This window comes from Coloeus monedula, assembly GCF_965178545.1.
Source record: "Coloeus monedula genome assembly, chromosome: 5".
In the NCBI taxonomy this organism is placed as follows: Eukaryota; Metazoa; Chordata; class Aves; order Passeriformes; family Corvidae; genus Coloeus; species Coloeus monedula.
In genome coordinates this window covers 20,545,894-20,563,040 of record NC_138785.1, presented here as the reverse complement: position 1 = coordinate 20,563,040, position 17,147 = coordinate 20,545,894, and the positions used below count along the sequence as shown (strand labels likewise).

The following is a 17,147-nucleotide window of genomic DNA, read 5'->3' as shown; positions in this document are numbered from 1 at the left end:
GGGATAACATCCAGAAGGAGCGTGGAATCTGGAGATCTGGTAGAGAGGGAGTTAAAGCAGATTTAGCTGTGCCCGGTGGGGATAAACATGCTCTAAAGCTCTTAGCTGACTGTTAGTAACTGCTCAGTCTGCTCAGGAAAAAGGTTACAGCATAAGGGTAAGAATGAAATAGCGCCTGTGGTGGCCAGGGTGAGCCTCAGGAGAAACATGCACATTCCTTGAGGAAAACTGAGGAGTTGTGTGTCTCTGAGTAGAAGCAGGAGTGAATTTTAGCTCCCACTGCTTGCTCACCCATGTCAGTAAGTTGGCAACAATGGAGAAAACCTTATACATATGTTTTTTCTTCTCTTGTTTTTCCTAGACTCTAGAAACGACATGCAGAAGGAAAGTTATTTGAAAGAACTCCTTAAAGAACTGCCTGATGCTCATTACTGCCTGCTGAAGTACCTGTGCCAGTTCCTGATAAAAGTTGCTGAACATCACGTAGAGAACAGGATGAATCTTTGCAATCTTGCCACTGTATTTGGACCAAACTGCTTTCAGTAAGTTGGGGTTTTTACTTTTCCCCATATGATGGCAGGTGGCCAGAAATGCAGATGTCAGAGCTCTTAATTTGTCAAGGTGATCAAATGGAGGCAGTGACTGGGGCTCTGTTAAACTTTAGTGCTAAAGCTATTTTTGAGCCAAATGGAAGTGGAGTTGCTTTCCCATTTCCTCTTGCTGTTTGCTAAACTGTTAATCAGTTTTGTATTGCTGCATTGGTAGCAGAGTGGGAGTAGAACAGTGAAAGGCCTTCAGACTGTCAGTGCAAGGAGGCTTGTGCTCACACAGGTTTCTTCCTCTGCTGTCAGTTAATATGAGTGCTTCTCTGCAGAAAGCTGTGACAAAGGGTACTTGGTGGAAGAGGACTCTGATGCAGCACCCAGGTGCTGTATAATGGAGATGGATGCTGCATAGTGTCTGCATGTTTGGCCTTGTGATCTGGTGTCTGCCCTCAGATGCTAATGATTCTGGGCTCTCTGTCCTTCTAGTGTATTCAGAAACTGCTCTGAAGCTTGTGGGGATCCACTGGTCTATTGAGACTCCTTACTGTGATGCCATGATGATTTTTTTGCCTTTTCTTTTATACCCCTGTTATACCTTTTTACAACTTCTGTATTCCTAGTGCTTTTTGCCTACATTCTTGGACATGTTTGTCAGGCTAAGAGACTAAACATTTTAGAAGCTTCGTAGCTAGGGATCAGTGTGCCCCAGACCCCAAGGTCCTCTCCAGAACATATTCTGTAAACCAAGATAGAACCATCCAGGGGAAGGCTCCTTGGGGAGGGGGGCTCACTTGAGCCTCTCATTGGGGAATTTTTGATAGATATGCTAATTAGTACAACCTATAATGTTAGACCAGATCTTTTGGGGGTGGGCACTGTGGTGGGCATTTCGGCGCATTCGATGTGGACGTAGTGCACCTAAGGATCCTTAAAATAAATACCAAGGTAAAATCCCTTTTTCCTTCTAACTGTGTCTGACTCTTGATTTTTAAGACCAGGAAAAGGCATCAGCCTAACTCAATATTTTACTGGGTTCTTTAACTGGGAGCACTTCCTGGGTGCTTGTGCTGAAGACGTGCTTTACGTGCTGGTGCAGCTTGCAGCAGTAGCAGGAACAGTTATTTCCAGGTGCAGGAACACTCCTGAGTGAGAAGGTTTCTGTTGAGTCACTGCTGTGATGCAGTGCAGCGTTAGCACCTTCACCTCTGCAATGAACCCACTGGCTGGCATCCAAGATCTCAACGGGAGACACCTAAGCAGTTTAGTTCAGTCATCAATCTTGAAAGATATGTGATATCTCCAAGAAGAGACAAGTGATTCCTTGTATCAATGTTGCATTTGTATTGATCTTTGTAAAAATTTCGCTCTGGACTAATACTGAATTGTCTAGTAAAACTTAGTCTCATGAAGCAATTATTCTAATCTGTCCCCTTGAGCTTCCTCTCGGAAAGAAGTAGATTTCTTTAAAGAGAGAAAACAGAAATTAGTTTCCTGTAATAATGTATCGAGACAGTTCCATGTAGCTAGGCTCGATGCTGCCTGCTGTCTTTTTAAGGAGCGTGTCTTTTTCCATTGGTTAGGGAGAAAACACACAGCAATGAGACACTTAAACTAAAGCTTGGCCTACAGCTGCCTTATCTTAAGATGTTGCTGGTGGATGATGAAGGTGAATTCAGGATTAAAGCATTTGCTGTATTAGTACAAAAAGATAAAGTACATTTTGAGGAGAATTATTTTCCTCTCCAAAACAAAAAATGCTCAAAAGACAGTAGTATGCATGGGAGTGCATGAATATGAGAATTACTGGAAGCACAATACTGCAAATTTCTGACAAGGAAAAATAAAACAATTTTTTAAACTTGCATTCATATGGGTAGTTTGGGAATTTCTGTCTAAATGTATTAGCACAGTTCAGAACAAACAAAGTAATTAGAAGAATTGAGTTCAATGCCTAAATCTCTATGACTCAAGCTCCCTAGTGGCTATTAGAATAATTCTTAGTTTACTCATCACTTCCTTCAGGAGAGTTTAAAAATTAGCTCTGCATACTTTTTGGTGTAGAATGCAGAGAACTGTGGTTCAGAATTGCAATTGGCGTTCCTAATATTAAACCAAAGCATATGTGTTAAAAGCTGTATAGTTGTTGCCACAACTGATCTCTGCTACTGAGATGGCATGGAAAAGATACAAAGATTTTGTAAGGTACAGAGATGGGATCACCTCATTCCATTGCAGAAGACTGAGAAAGGCAGAGTTCACTGGAGGTGAAAACCCAGCGGCTTGTGAGGCTGTATGTGAGTGTAACCAGCCCAGCAGACGTGACACGTGTTGAAATAAATGCTCATGTGGCGAAAGAGGCAGTGAAAGCAAGGCTTGACACTTAACAAATGGCTAATGTGTTTTTTAAAGACCCAAATAGGTTAGAGTTATGGATGCAGATTTTATTTAAACTCTGTCTCAGCATCTGGTAATTCAGCTATGTGTTTCATCAGATCTTGATCTTTTCAAGGCAGTTCAGGATTGTGGTCCAGACACAAAGATTGTGAGCAACAGTTCAATTACCCTTTTTTCCTGTGTTAATGGATGCATTCTTGTATTGCTGGAGCTGTGACCATCTGTATCAACAAAGATTTGATAGGGGGAGAAAAGAACTTGCAGCACTTTTTTTTTAGGTATTGGGCTTAACCAGTTGGTTGGCCAAGCATCCAGAAGGAGATCCTCAGAACACATTTCAGAGCTACAGAGTAAGGCTGCCTGAAGCCTACTTGGCAAGGACTGTCTCTCTCTACTGGCTGCAGGCAGCCCATGGAGAAGCTGCAGAAATTAAATATTGGCAGGAGGCTGAAGTGAACGCTCCTCTCGCTTTGTGTTGTTTGTTCAGAGCAGTGCATGGGGGGTTTCTCCATGATAAGGAAAGAAGGCTCAGCATCCAACTTGTCAGCAATTACATTGCCAAAGCAGGGAGAACTGAGATTTTTCTGTCAGAAATTCACACTCATGTCTAAAATTAATGTCAGAGTCTGTGTAGTTAATGCACAGTGTCAGAGAAGATAAAGCCCATCTGCTGATAGTGAAGGACTTCTTTTGGCAAGGTATTTTTAGTGACAATTTAGCTGCTTTAGCATAGTATCTCCTACTCCATAACCGAAGTTGTTTAACAGTTGAATAAATCATGCTTCTTGGCCACTTTCCAGATATTTAGGCTTCATTTTAATTCTGTTAATCTCATTCTGGTTTTCTACATTGTGTCCTCTGTTATGTATCCCATCTCCTAAACTTACTGCTTTTATCTTCTCCAGTACTTCCCCTGCTTCCTTACTTGCTGTTTGACAAACTGCACTGGTGCTTTTCTAAGGAAAGATTATCTTGCGCTTTCTGTATTTCTAATGAATAGAATAAGGGAAAAAATGGCTATTTGCATTCCTTGTAACGAAGTGTGATGTAAGATACAAGAACATGTAAAGGGCAAGGTCAAACAGCTTAAAAAAAGATTGGAGATTTGGTTCACTGTTTTTTCCCAACTTGGATTGTTCAGATTTATTGTGATGGAAGGCAAAGGTCAAGTATATTGAGAAATATGGCCCTGGAGGAACAGTGAGCACAAAGGAACATAAATAGTTGTCTTTTCTGTCACTGGGCTAATCTGTGTAAAGTATTAACATTTGCAGCTTCTTGGAGGAAGTTATTGTCCATTGACCTGAATTTGAGCTCCTGTAGAGACATAGCCTTAGTGAAGGCCTGCTGTGTGGGCTCTGCTTGGCTCTGACAGCTTGTGTGGAAAAGGAGAGGACCAGCTGGGTTTTCTCTCCTCCTCTCTGTTCTCCTGGAGCTGGGTATCAGAGGAGCTGCTGCACTTACCCTATCCTTTGGTTGGCACGGTAAGACATGAGGTCTCAACAGAATAATCAGAGGGTCCATTTGCACCCATTTTTTGCAGCTCTCTCTCAAACAATAATCTCTGAGTGTGGCCTCCATCATTCAAGCCCTCATTAACTTGGTTGTGTTTCATGCCAGCAGAGATTAAGCATGTTGTGAGGGATTGCTCTGTCCCCCCAAAAGCGGCTGGCAAATGCAGGTGTCCCGTTAAAATGCCGGAGTTAGATGCAGTTATTTATATGTGATGAGTACGTAACAGAAGTTACACAAAGGGTAACAAGCAAAGTGTATTCTCTTTGGATATGGAGAAAATTATAGATTGTAGGGTAGCTGTAGGTATTTCAGAGGTGCTGAACTTGAAGGAGTTAAAATCTGATCTGAAGTTATGCATGAATGTCTTACCTTGGTTTCTAGCAGCCTTGGAGCCTGCACTGGTTGGGTGAAACTGAAGTGAAAGCAGAGGGGCTGAATTAATACTCCTTAGTGAGTAATGTTGGCCTTTGAAACATTATGTGGATGGGCTTTGTTTTCAAGCAGTGCAGTCCCAATCCTGCATCAGTCTTAAAAACAAATGTGCATCCAGGATCGGGGCCAAATGGAGTACTGAATATTGTTGTTTAAACATTAATTATTGCAAATTGGAGCATGCAGACATAACCTTTCTTAAAGGGTTCATAAAGATTTTAAATACTGCATTTTCCAGCACTGTAAAGGAATTTTTCATAAGTATTCAGTATGCTGAAGCCTATAATGACAGTTTAAAGCATCAAGCATAATATACCAAGTCTATAAATGTTCTCATCCATAATCATATTAAATACTCATGAATATTTGAGCTCAGCAATACAGCTCAAATACAATCATAAGGAGTGTTTTTGAAGAGCCTCTGCTTTGAAATGTTTGGAGATGTGAGCAACATACTTTGCAAGGGGATGTTAGGCTATGGACTGCCCTTTGTCCCCCTTTGTGTAGGTTGCTCTCTCTAAGATGCCTACTATCACTGTAGTTTTGTGATGAAAAATGGAGCTTTTGCTTAAGCTAAAGATTTTTCCTATAAATGAAGCCAGTCAGTAAAGTCTTTGTGGCAGCATCACTCTAACTGTTTTGTGTTACCTGTGTTGCCTGTATTTTGCATAATTTTATTATTTATTAATAATTATTATCATTCATTATATACTATTTTTTTAATTAGTGCTATTATTTTTTATGAATTATTTATTATTTTGCAAGCAATGCTGGTAGAGCAGAATTAACAAGTTGACTTAGGCTCATAAATCTATTGCTAAAGAAAATAACCTGGAACAGATTTTAACAAGCAGGTAAGTACATGCCCCAGAGTTGACTCCCCAGGATTCTCCAGTATCACAGGAGCTAAAACACTTCTGCACAATCTCAACAGTTGTATCTTGTCATTGCATTTCACTGGTGAGACTGGTGAGACGTAAGCCTGCAAATGATGCAGAGCACATAAGTGAGTCACACAGACTGAGATGAACACCTGTCTCAAGTTAGTGTTGCTGTATCTTTAGCTACTTATTAGACTGTGATCTTGCAACAGAGTCTGCAAACGTGAATATGTACCTGTTTTCAGCTGCATCAGTTTGTGGACCAGTGTGTTAGGCCAAATGCCTTCTATCAGCTGAAGTGGACGAGGTCGCATCTGTTACAGGCACAGTAAAGACCGCCTAGAGACACAGAACAGACTGCCTCAAGTCATAACTTCTATAAATTACTGCAGCTCTGCTCTCAAAATCTCCATTTGTGCTTGTTGAGGGACTTAGGGACATCTGAGGTACTAATGAAAATGTTTTGCTTGGGCTGGAGAAACAAAAAATCCATGCAGTGTTCCCTGTCCTTTGAGTTCCTTCGTTTCTGGCAGGATTCCCTGGGAGAATGGTAAGGTGACTGTGATGCTTCTCTGCACAAAAAGGTACTGTACAAGCAGCAAAAGTAGTTTATAGAGCACATAGCCCTCAGTGATTGTAAATTAAGATTACAGTGCTGTCATTCCATGCAAGCTGCTTCTGCAAAGCCACATGGGGAAATGGTAATGTGCATCCTGCATCTCAGACAGGGTGGGGTCAAACACTGTTGGGAATTCATAATGAGATGACCCTTTCACATGGAAATCTCTGGTTCTCAGTTGTGGCAGGGAGCTGTCAGCACTTGCTGCCTGGGGAAATCAGTTCAGTGAACTCAATTCTGCTCATTATAGACAGATGACTACATCCCAGGTCCTCCTTGCCATTTGAGGCAAGTTTCCCAGGTGTGGTGGATGGTGGCAGAGCCTTGTAGTGATGCCTGTCGTGCCACTTGCATGTTTGTGTGTGTCACTGCACCGCTCTCAGTAGAGTCTGGGATTCACTGTCTCAAAAGCTCCCTCTGCATTTAGGCTGTTAGGGCTTGTTTACAGAGACCCTGAGGTAAATTCATTTAACTAAATGCCTGAGATGTAAGGAATTCTTTCACAGTGAGTTAATCTGACCTCAGGTCACTTTAGTTCTGAGTAAAAGTTGTGACACAGAACCTTGCTGTGGTTTAACCCATTTGAGACTAGCTTTCCTGAGCATCCCTATGGAAGGAGACATGCACTCTGTCTGGAAGAACCCAAAGAACATGTGGGTGTGGGGTCTGCATGGACAGGAGCTGCATGGAGCTGCACTGGGTGAGCCAGCCATGCTTGTAGGACATTGGGCAGAAGTGTGAAATGCTGCTGGTATCAGATTTTGAATTGAAGAGCTGACAGCCTGATCCTATTACCAAGTAATGTTTTAACTTCAAGAACTACTGCTTCTTCTGCTTTAAAATGACTTCACCAATATTTTCAGTCTTTAATACCCTGCAAAACTTGTGGTGCTGATGCACCTTTGCCCTCAACCCTTCTTAACTGTGTCAGACACTGTTAATGCTGGTGCCTCATTTAGACAAGGTGCATTTTTTCCAAATGCTTAATGTGGACATGCTGTGCTTTGCACACAGATCATTCAGAGCATCTCTCTGGGAAGGGCATGGTGTCCAGGGAATCTAAGGGAGGGGACACTAGAGATTTTGCTCCTGCTCTGCCTATGCTGTGTATCTGCTGATGGCTTTGCAAGCCACGGTGATAACTTCAGTGGGGGTTTTCCACCTCAAATCTCTAAGATAGATCTGCACTTATCAACACTTTTTCTTCTAGAAATAACTGTAGAAGTTGCAGGTCTGTGCCACCCTTCTGGTGTTTGTGGTAGTGAAACTAATGCTTCTGGTGCTGTTACTGAAGTAATTTGTACATATGTGGCTATAAGGGGATCAAGTCCCTCTGTTAAGGATTTTGTAACTGGAGTAAATTGTGTCTAACTCTCAAAGCAACACAGTTGTAATGCCTAATTAACATGAAAATAGACATAAGGGAACCTTGACTATGAACACAGTTTTACTGTGATGCTTTAACAACATTTTCACAAAAGATCATGAAGGATTTTCAAGGAGTAGGGTATGCATCAGGAAAGTGGAAGTGTGAGAGAATATTTTCTCACAGATCGGGGTTTTTCTAGTCAGTTGAAGTGACATTTGTAGATGTCGTGACTTTTCAGAATGAGAAGAGCTAAAGTAAAATGCTATTTTTTTACACACATTTTCAGAAAAGTCTAGTCAAACTGATAGATCATGCAGTGTGGCAGCAGATGGGGTTTACTGTGTATAAATAGGCAGGGTGGTGTGTGCTCATAATATAAACTTATCTTCAGCTGAGCGTATATCTGTTGCAAGGAAAATGTCACCATGGAGAGCTCAAAGACTGTAATAGTCCTTATCGTGATTGAGGTCTAAGAATAGCAATTATAGGAGAAATATATTAGAAACTTTGTTAAATATGTCTGTTTAAATGACAGAGAAGTGGTGATGAATAAAATATGTTAAATTGCCATTAAAATAAATCAATTAATGATCCTTTGCTTAGTTACATTCAGAGAGAAGTGTTAAAAAAGACTGAAGCCACAAGCTTTAGCATTGTATTTTGCATATGTATCTCACCCTACTCATGCAGGATTGTTCTGAATAGGATGTTGGACTTTTCACAGGTTTGATTTAATAAAGTTTAACTGACAAGGTAGTGTGGGGAAGGAAGGGCAAGAAAGCCGTGGAACTGGGCAGAAATTAAATACTGTTTTTGTGCTTTGTGGAAAATTTATAGACTGGACTGTTCTTCAACCAGGTAGAGTTTTTTGGTATTAGCTGTTGCCAGTAGGGAAGTGTTGGCTGTATTTCCCTGATGACTTTTCCTGGTCTTAAAATCAAGAGTCAGACACAGTTAGAAGGGAAAAAGGGATTTTACCTTGGTATTTATTTTAAGGATCCTTAGGTGTACACATCCAGGTTGAATGCACCCCAATGCACACCCCCAAAAGATCTGGCCTAACATTATAGGTTGTACTAATTAGCATATCCATCAAAGATTCCCCAGTGAGAGGCTCAAGTGAGCCCCCCTCCCCAAGGAACCTTCCCCTGGATGGTTCTATCTTGGTTTACAGAATGTGTTCTGGAGAGGACCTTGGGGTCTGGGGCACACTGATCCCTGGCTACGAAGCTTCTAAAATGTTTAGTCTCTTAGCTTGACAAACAGGTCCAAGAATGTAGGCAAAAAGCACTGAGAATACAGAAGTTGTAAAAAGGTATAACAGGGGTATAAAAGAAAAGGCAAAATATCATCATGGCATCATCCCAGCAGATGTGACTTAGGTGAAAGTCCTGCTATCTGGAGTCTTCATCTTGAGTCGCATGTGCTCTATTACATTCTCAGTCCTTTTCCTGGGAATGAGGTTCATAGGGGTGCCATTATTTAAATGGTACTCTGTTTTGGAGAAACAAATGAGGAAGGGTTTGCCTGAACTAGCAAGCAAGCAGGCTTTGCACCATGCCAGCTCTGGAGCACACAATTTAGCATGGCAGAAGGGGTTTCCTTCGGTCAGGGCAATTTCATGGGCCTATTGAATACATACACTTTCTTCAGGCCAGTTGCTGAGTTTTAGTGAATATGTGACATTCTTTAAAATGAATTGGCCTGAGTGTACATGCAGATTCATCAACAGAAGTCATCCTATTTGTTCTTTGTTTGGTCTGAGGCCAGGTTCCACACTAATGAAATCAATCAGCTGATTTTACAGTTGCCAGTATTCTACAGTGTGAAATAATTCAATCGTTTAAAATTCAGGTCCTGCTACTCTAGCATGTATTAAATGTGGAAATGATAGCAGTAAGGACTCTCTTCTAGAGTTTACACAGATATGTTCTGCTGCAGTGGGTTACTCTCCCTCTTGACGTGTAGATGTATGGCAGAGAATAAAGCATTGAGAAGGATCAATAGCCCGTACAACAAGGCCCTTTTTGATGACAAATTTCTGGGAGCATCAGCTTTCAGAGCCATCTTGTTGAAATGCACATCTGGCCCCAATAAACTACAGTTACAGTTTTATGGTAGTTAGTTAGTTTGTAAATTTTTATTTACTCTTTGCAGTAAGCAGTAGTTTACTTTCAAGTTACATCCCTGTGAAATAGCTCAGGGGGAATTTGTTTTACTTTTGGAAGATTGGGTTGTGTTTTCTTCTCATATAACCACTTGTTGTCCTCAGCCAAAATGTGCTTGAAACTTTCTTTTTGGTTTTGACTTCTCTGCTTCTTCACTTTAAATCTTCCCTGTGTTTCATTACTCCTGCTCATCAGTCTCTGCCACTTTATAAGGTCCTTAGGAAATTCATATCCAAGCAGCCACTTTGTAGCTTACTGAGAAGACAGTGTGTCTGCTGGAAGTACTGTACAACAGGAAACACTTAATGATTGGAGAAGAAGATTCTTCAGAGATCATACTTTTGCATTAAAACAGAATTTAAGTCAGTTTGGGGCCAAGAAAATTGTCCAGTAAAGTGTGCAGAAAGCTTACATTCCAGCAGATGATCACAAGATGCTTCAATGAATTGTGAGCTCTGTTGTGAGTGACATGCATTTTTTGCTACATGAGAGAGTTGTGTGAACTACATGAGGAAACATGCAGATACCTACAGTATCTTCCCTTTTCTGTGTGCCTTTAAGGTCTGTGGTAAGGTGCAAAGGGGCCTGTTTCAAGAGAGAAAGAAGCTGCTTCTTCAGCAGCCAAGTAGTTGGTTATTCTCCCAGAAAATGGAGCTTAGGAATCACTTTATGTATTGGTCTTTTAGGTTGTTTTGCAGAAGGCAGCATCCATCTGCATGTTTTAGAAAGCCCTTTGAGTTATGATCCTGCTTTCAAAAGAAATCGTAACTCCAAAGTTAGATTAAAAAATCTGGTGTGCAGCATTGGGTCATCTGAAGGCAAAGACCTTGTTTAACTTTTAGTGTTTTGCTTAGCATGTGGGATTTCCTAATTTTTTTCGCTTACCCTTCTTGTGTACCTTTGAGGTTATCATGAATGGGGTTTTGGAGGAAGCTAAATGTGTCTGAGCTGTCTGCACTGTGTGTGGTGAAACCCAACTTAGGGCAGAGTTGGTGGCACCCCACTTGGTGGCTGTGTCAGTTAAATCCCTACCTAGATTCTGTGGAGAGGGTAGTTTGGCCAACAGGTGTGGTATTTAATATCCATAAGAAAAACTGCAGACAAACTGTGATGGTAATTGTTACCAACATAGGAACAGTCCTCCTTTCCAAGACAAAAGTTCCTGTGCTTGCTATCCAGCCTGTATCCACAACTGAAATGTTACAGAGACCCTGTGCAGGACCTTTTGTATGTTGAGTCCCTGTAACACCCTGCTTGTTGTCTCTCCAATTCTAGTGTGCCCTCTGGATTTGAAGGGATAAAGGAACAGGAGATCTGCAACAGGATAATGACAAAAATGCTGGAAAATTACAATACTTTGTTTGAATTAGAAGGCTTGAAGAAGGATGAAGAAAAGCCTGTATGTGAAGAGCTAGCAAGAATAATTTTGGTAAAAGTGAGTATCTCTAATATTTCATTTTCTTACAGCAAATCAATAATTCAGGCTTATTTCAGGCTTCAATTCAGAAATCCTTTAGATAAGTGGAAGGCAGACTCTTGTGTAATAATGTTCTGTGTTATTGATTGGTATGCAGTTTACACATTGATTCTGCTGATAGGCTAATTTTCATTACTAGTCTGGAAGCTCATTCTATTAACCATCTTATTCTTTGTTGGCTACACACTTATTTATCCAGGAAATATATTCACTAAATTTTAAATGTTTTTGAATGAGGAGGCAGAATAATTTTAAGAAGTGTTCAGGGTTTCTGACATGGTTTATCATTTATGGTGTACTTCAGTGATGATGAACTTTGGTACTCTAGGACAGTGTGAGGTCCCTAGCCTTTGCCACTGTGAAGTCTGCCTGTCTCAAACATGTACCTGAGTTTAAAAGTTACGTATTCTGACTCAGAACAGCCATTACTGAGTGTGCTTGAAGAGAAGCATTAAATAAGAGTTACTCTTTGAAGAAAGTACATTGGAGCTCTTAAAGAAAAGTGATACAGTTAAAGTATTACCCCTTCGGTGGGAAGAGGGCTTGTGTGTAACATCAAAGGATTCTAAAATTCAGAAGCTGACAAGTAGGGCAGCCAAAAGTGCCTTGTTCTGGCTTGTGCTGTCTCTACCACAGGAAGCAACCTCAAGTCTGTGCAGAATATGGTCATGAGGTTGGTTTGCAGTTGCCTCATTTCTTTTTGTGTGTTAACTGTGCAGATAATTTCTCTTACAGGGTGTGAATTCTTGAGTTTGGGAGGGTTGAACTACATGCCTATCCTTGGTAGGGTTCTACCCACTGATAAAATCACTTTAACCTTCACTGTCTGGAATAGAAGTTGACAGAAAATAGTTATAAAAATACTGTCTTTGACCTTGACAGAACAGGAAGTTTGGTGTGAGCCCAGGTTCTGCCATTCAGGTGAAATCAGCTGATAACATCTCTGCCTTTGTGGTGTATCACAGGAGGGTCTGCTGAATCTGTATAAGTTGGGCTCAGCTGCTGGTTTTCTTACATGATGAATCAGTGAGGAAGTATTTAGCTGTATTTAGTTGTCTTTTAGCTGTTACTAACACTTAGCTGAAATGCTCCTGTGGAAGGAGGTAGGATCACTGATAGCCTTCCAGTGCCACAGTAATTTCTGGGTAGTGGAAATGATCTGCCTGGCCGATGCAAATGATGTTTAGCCGCTGATGGTCACTTCAGCAACATATTTCTGAAAAAAAGAGCCCAGAAGAAAAGCTTCAGATATGCCTCCTTCTCTTTCAAGCCTCAGCCAGTTCCAAAAGTCTTTCACTTAGTTCTTTCTTGGTTCTTAGTCTTTCACTAAGTTCTAAGCACTTGTAGTAATTGGGATTGCGCAAAGGTGGAGATCTGGGAAATTTCCCACAGCTGTTGAGGGATACAAACTATCAGCTTACACGATGACAACCAGAATTACTCCAACAAAATATGCTAAAAGTGTAATTACTCAAGTGAGGTGGGAAGTGTTGCCCACTGAGGCTTTGCCTCAGGAGACAGATGATTGCTTGAGAGGAATGAGCCATGGCTGAATACAAGGGCTCACATTGTGTTTGCATCTTTGGACCTTGTTGATATTTTCCAAATTCTGCTGGCAGCCAGCTGCAAAAATTTGACCTTGTTTGTTCTTCGTCTAATTTGGGTGGGAAGTTATTAGCTTAATCAAGGCACATACTCAAACACAAGAAGTACAATCATCTAACTTCATGTAGCAAAGGTACTAAGAAAGTTTTTCTTTAAATTTGTCAGGTGGTTCTATGGCTCTATGAAAGGACACTTTATACTATTCTCAGAGGTTACGTTTTTTGTGTCCTAGCAGATATCCCCAATCCTAGCCAATCTGTATAATAGAGATGGTACACTTGAAGAGAAAATCAAGTGATAGTAATGAGATTCAGTAGAGAAAAGTGACTGCCAGATTGCTAATGCATGAACCATTACATACAGCAGAAGCTGGTCTGTGTAATAAAAGAACAAATGCCTCAGAGAATTATTTGGCATGACCTGTGTCACAGTGTCCAGAAAACAGCAAGCTATTTGTAGGCAAAGTTGCTGCTTCTGGAAAAGCCATTGATACATCTACAGGTAGGGGGATAGAAATAATCCTATTGAAAGCAGTGAAAAATGTAGGATGCTCAGGACAATGCTCTCATAAACCTAGGCCCTGTTGATTCTAAGGGTGTTGCATTCAAGCATGAACAGTGGTGGGATGGGGGAGTGGATGGCAAGGAAAGTGAAGAAATGAGGACTTGCCCTTTACCAAACTCAGCTGCATTTATTTAAGTGGCTTTTTTAGCTTCTGTTTTGGGAACAGCAAGAGGGTGAGGAGAGATTTAGATGACCTCATTCACTTCCTTTTGGGGTGTTCCATCATCCCTTCCCCCAAATCCCTCAATGCATTGCCAGCATTTCACCCTGAGTCACTACACTGCTACCTTTCCCATGATTGTCTTCACTCTCACTCCTTCCTCACTTTTCCATGTTTACATTTTTCTCTGAATTCCCACAGCCCTGTCCCACTATTCTTGCTGTACTCAAACTTGACAGCCCTTCATTCCCATTCCAGAGGAAAGGCTGGCAGTCTGTAGTGAAGTGCAGAAGCTCCAGCACTCTTGATACATGACCTTCCCATCATCTCCAGTCACTCTGCATGCACGCTGTGGCCCCTCCACAGCCCTTATTTTGTTGCCATCCTTCCTTTGACATTCTTGAATGTGGAGATAACTTTTTCTGTAGGTTAGTACAGTGGCTTGTGGTAATGTGACCTGTCTTATGTGTTCTTCTCAGTGTACAGTTCGGGGATAGGATTTATTGAGACCTTTTCCTAGACACCCATTAATTCCTCTCTCAGTTGGAATGCTGGTGTTAGTAAGCATTCCCAAAATGGGGGTGGAGGTACTTTAAAAAAGTCAGTTTTTACACTGTCTTAAGAGTTTGACCTCATGATGAGTGAAGCCATTAATGCTGATCCAGATGTTTCTTGATTAAGAGCTTGGAAAGAGCATCTATAAGCATGAAAATTCATATACAGGCAGAAGAACGCCACGCATTTGCAGAAGGACTAACTTGAATCAAAATTTGAAATTCAATGACAGTGGTTTGAAAAAATAAGGAAAGACATCAAAAAGTACATCAAACAATGCCCTTCTCTCATTGCTCTGGGATGCCTTTCTAGCTTAGTGTATTACAAAATTAGCCCTGCTTTTTCTTATCTCTTTCTCATGGCTTCAGACTCTTATTTGGTGCTGAAATCTCAGCGGGAAAAAGAGGAACATACCTTTAGTTAGTGTCTGAAGATGTTGTGAGAATCTTACTTTTCCTTGCAGTCTTGGGCTGTTGTTGAGGTTGCTTAGGTGCCTGTTGTGTGACATTATCCACTCATAATAATCTTTTTTGAAGTCAACATCAACCCTCAATCATTAATTAAACTGAAAACCAGGGGAGTAGTGGCTCATGCTATCCCACCCCAAAACGGGAGTGTCATGTCTTGGTCGTATTTACCATCTTCCCAAACTTGGCTGACTCTGACACTTCATGGTCTGGATATCTTAAGATTTTCCACACTTTGGTCATAAAATCAGTGGAATAAAAGCAGGAAATACTGCTCTTTAAAAATGAAAACAAGAATATGTGGATCATTAGACAAAGTCATGGAAGCATCAAGCTACTCTTGGAGCAGTGTATTGGAAAGGAAAAACAGCTCCAGCAGAGCAAGTTGCATCTTGTTTACTATATTTGTCATAGCTAGGGGAAATCCACAATGCTACAGGCTTCCAGGAGGAACAAGAGCATTTCAATCAGGTACAGACTGTGGCAGCTTAAAGAAAATATGTTTTAAAGAGGCTGAAAGTTAATTAGTGTTAGAGATGGGAAAAAGAGATGTGATTCTGTAGGGCTGCTGATAGTTGAACTGCCATTCTTGTTGTGTGTGTGCACTGAGGAGGCACAGGTACACCTTTATCCCAGTTACAGTTCTTCTTTCAGAGGTTGCTCAGTCATTGGGAAAGACTAGTTGTGCCAGGTTAAAAGGATTTCTTAGCTTGCTTTCTCAGTGGATCATAATTCAGAAAATAAGGCAGCTGGAAATCTCTGCAAGTTTCATTCCAGTCCCTGCTTTGTTCCTAGGGCTGTAAAGCCTCCTCTTGCTCATTGCTTAGGCATATTGCAATATTATAATTAGAAATGATGGGAAATGTTTCTTTGGAAACATCTACATTTTTTTAAAAGTGCAATTTTAATGAAAAAGAAAATTCATCTTAGAATAGTTTCAATTTCAACGGGAAATTGAACTGTCAGGTTCATGATGGAAGGAATTCGTTCCACCTAATAGAATGATATCCAGATGATCATCCAGTTTGGTGGCCAGCAGGTGGAAGTATAACATGTACTTTCTTCAGAAATATATCTGTATTTGGAAACACCTTATAATAAAAGAATTATGGGAGTTGATTTATTTTTTTTAAATTCTGAAATAAGTTGGCATTTGTTGGAATTTACAGGTCTCATTTGCAGCCAGCTATTACTGCAATCCTTAATCCAGGCTTCACTCCAATATCCTAACTGTGAGGGGTCAGTAGGAGTCCCAGTCTGTTGATCAATAGGCTCTGCTAGTTAGAGAAAAATGGGTGAAGTGGGTTGAGTGTTTTGATTAGGTGTTTGCTCTGTGGTCACGTTGTCAGGATCATAAATACCTGGTTTTTATTAGGCACTGTTGTGTGTAAGCAGGTAATTTTCTGTCAGTGCATCTGCACTATTGTTCATTTTCACATTGTGTCAGGGATTTCTAAGAAAACATTGTTATATTTTGCTTTGGAACAGAATTCCTACTGTGAATTCATATGATCCTGATAGATTTTTGTGTTACTAAACTGAGTGATAACTCATGTAATGAATGATCAGTCAGTCCTGAGTTGCAGGACTGCCAATTTTATAATCTTCTGGAAGAAATAGGTTTACAAAACCTACGGTAACAACAGAAATAATAATTTTGAACAAGGACCTTTAATATATAAAGGTCTTGAATTGCTGTTTGAACTGTAGCTGCATATAGTCTTATGTTGTACAACTAGCCAGTGATGTATTGCTACAGCTGGAATAAATTGGGACCTTGGAATAACAGTCATTAGGCTTCTCTAATGATCAAAGATAGGCAGTGAAGATTTTTATTTAGTTCAAGTTGAAAGGGAAATTTGGGCCGGCAAACTATTATGAGACTCGCTCTTGAGAGATTTCTAGAATTATTCCTTCCACTGGCTTCAGGTGAAACATGTCACCTTTAATAGCGTGGTTTATAGCTCAATATTGTCTTCAAATAAAACATACAATCTGTTACCTAGTCATTGTATTTTCACCTTTTCCCTCCAATGCCTTCTTGACAGAGCACTTCTAGTTTCAAGAACCAGTCAGCTCAGAGCACATAAATATTTGCACTGGCACACAAGCACTGACATTATGAGGATGTAATGCTGTTCCTGGCTTGATCACATGTTTGAGACAGAAATGCAAAAGGCTTTCCTCATTCCTCCCCTGCTGGGTGGTAGAATACATACCCTGTTCACCTGATGCAGAAGAAAAAGTACACTTGGAAAATTCATATAACATTAAAATAATATTAACATAATATGAAAATTGAATTGAAAGTCGATCTTACAAAGTCAAGGAAAACTATAAATGCACAATTTTATCATTGTAAGTATATTGTAGGTGCATTCTGATGCCCTCTGAAC

The 17,147-nt window shown here is 40.6% G+C and overlaps 1 protein-coding gene across 1 annotated transcript in view; it reads left to right on the top strand.

Moving 5' to 3' along the window:
* Nucleotides 1–17,147, top strand: part of FAM13A (family with sequence similarity 13 member A) — a gene marked incomplete at its 5' end in the record, with an annotated part of 122,084 nt that overhangs the window by 14,049 nt on the left and 90,888 nt on the right. Inside the window, 2 exons of the mRNA XM_082281222.1 lie at nt 362–542; nt 11,199–11,358. Coding sequence (XP_082137348.1) covers nt 362–542; nt 11,199–11,358 — 341 coding nt within the window. The remainder of the gene's footprint in view (nt 1–361; nt 543–11,198; nt 11,359–17,147) is intronic.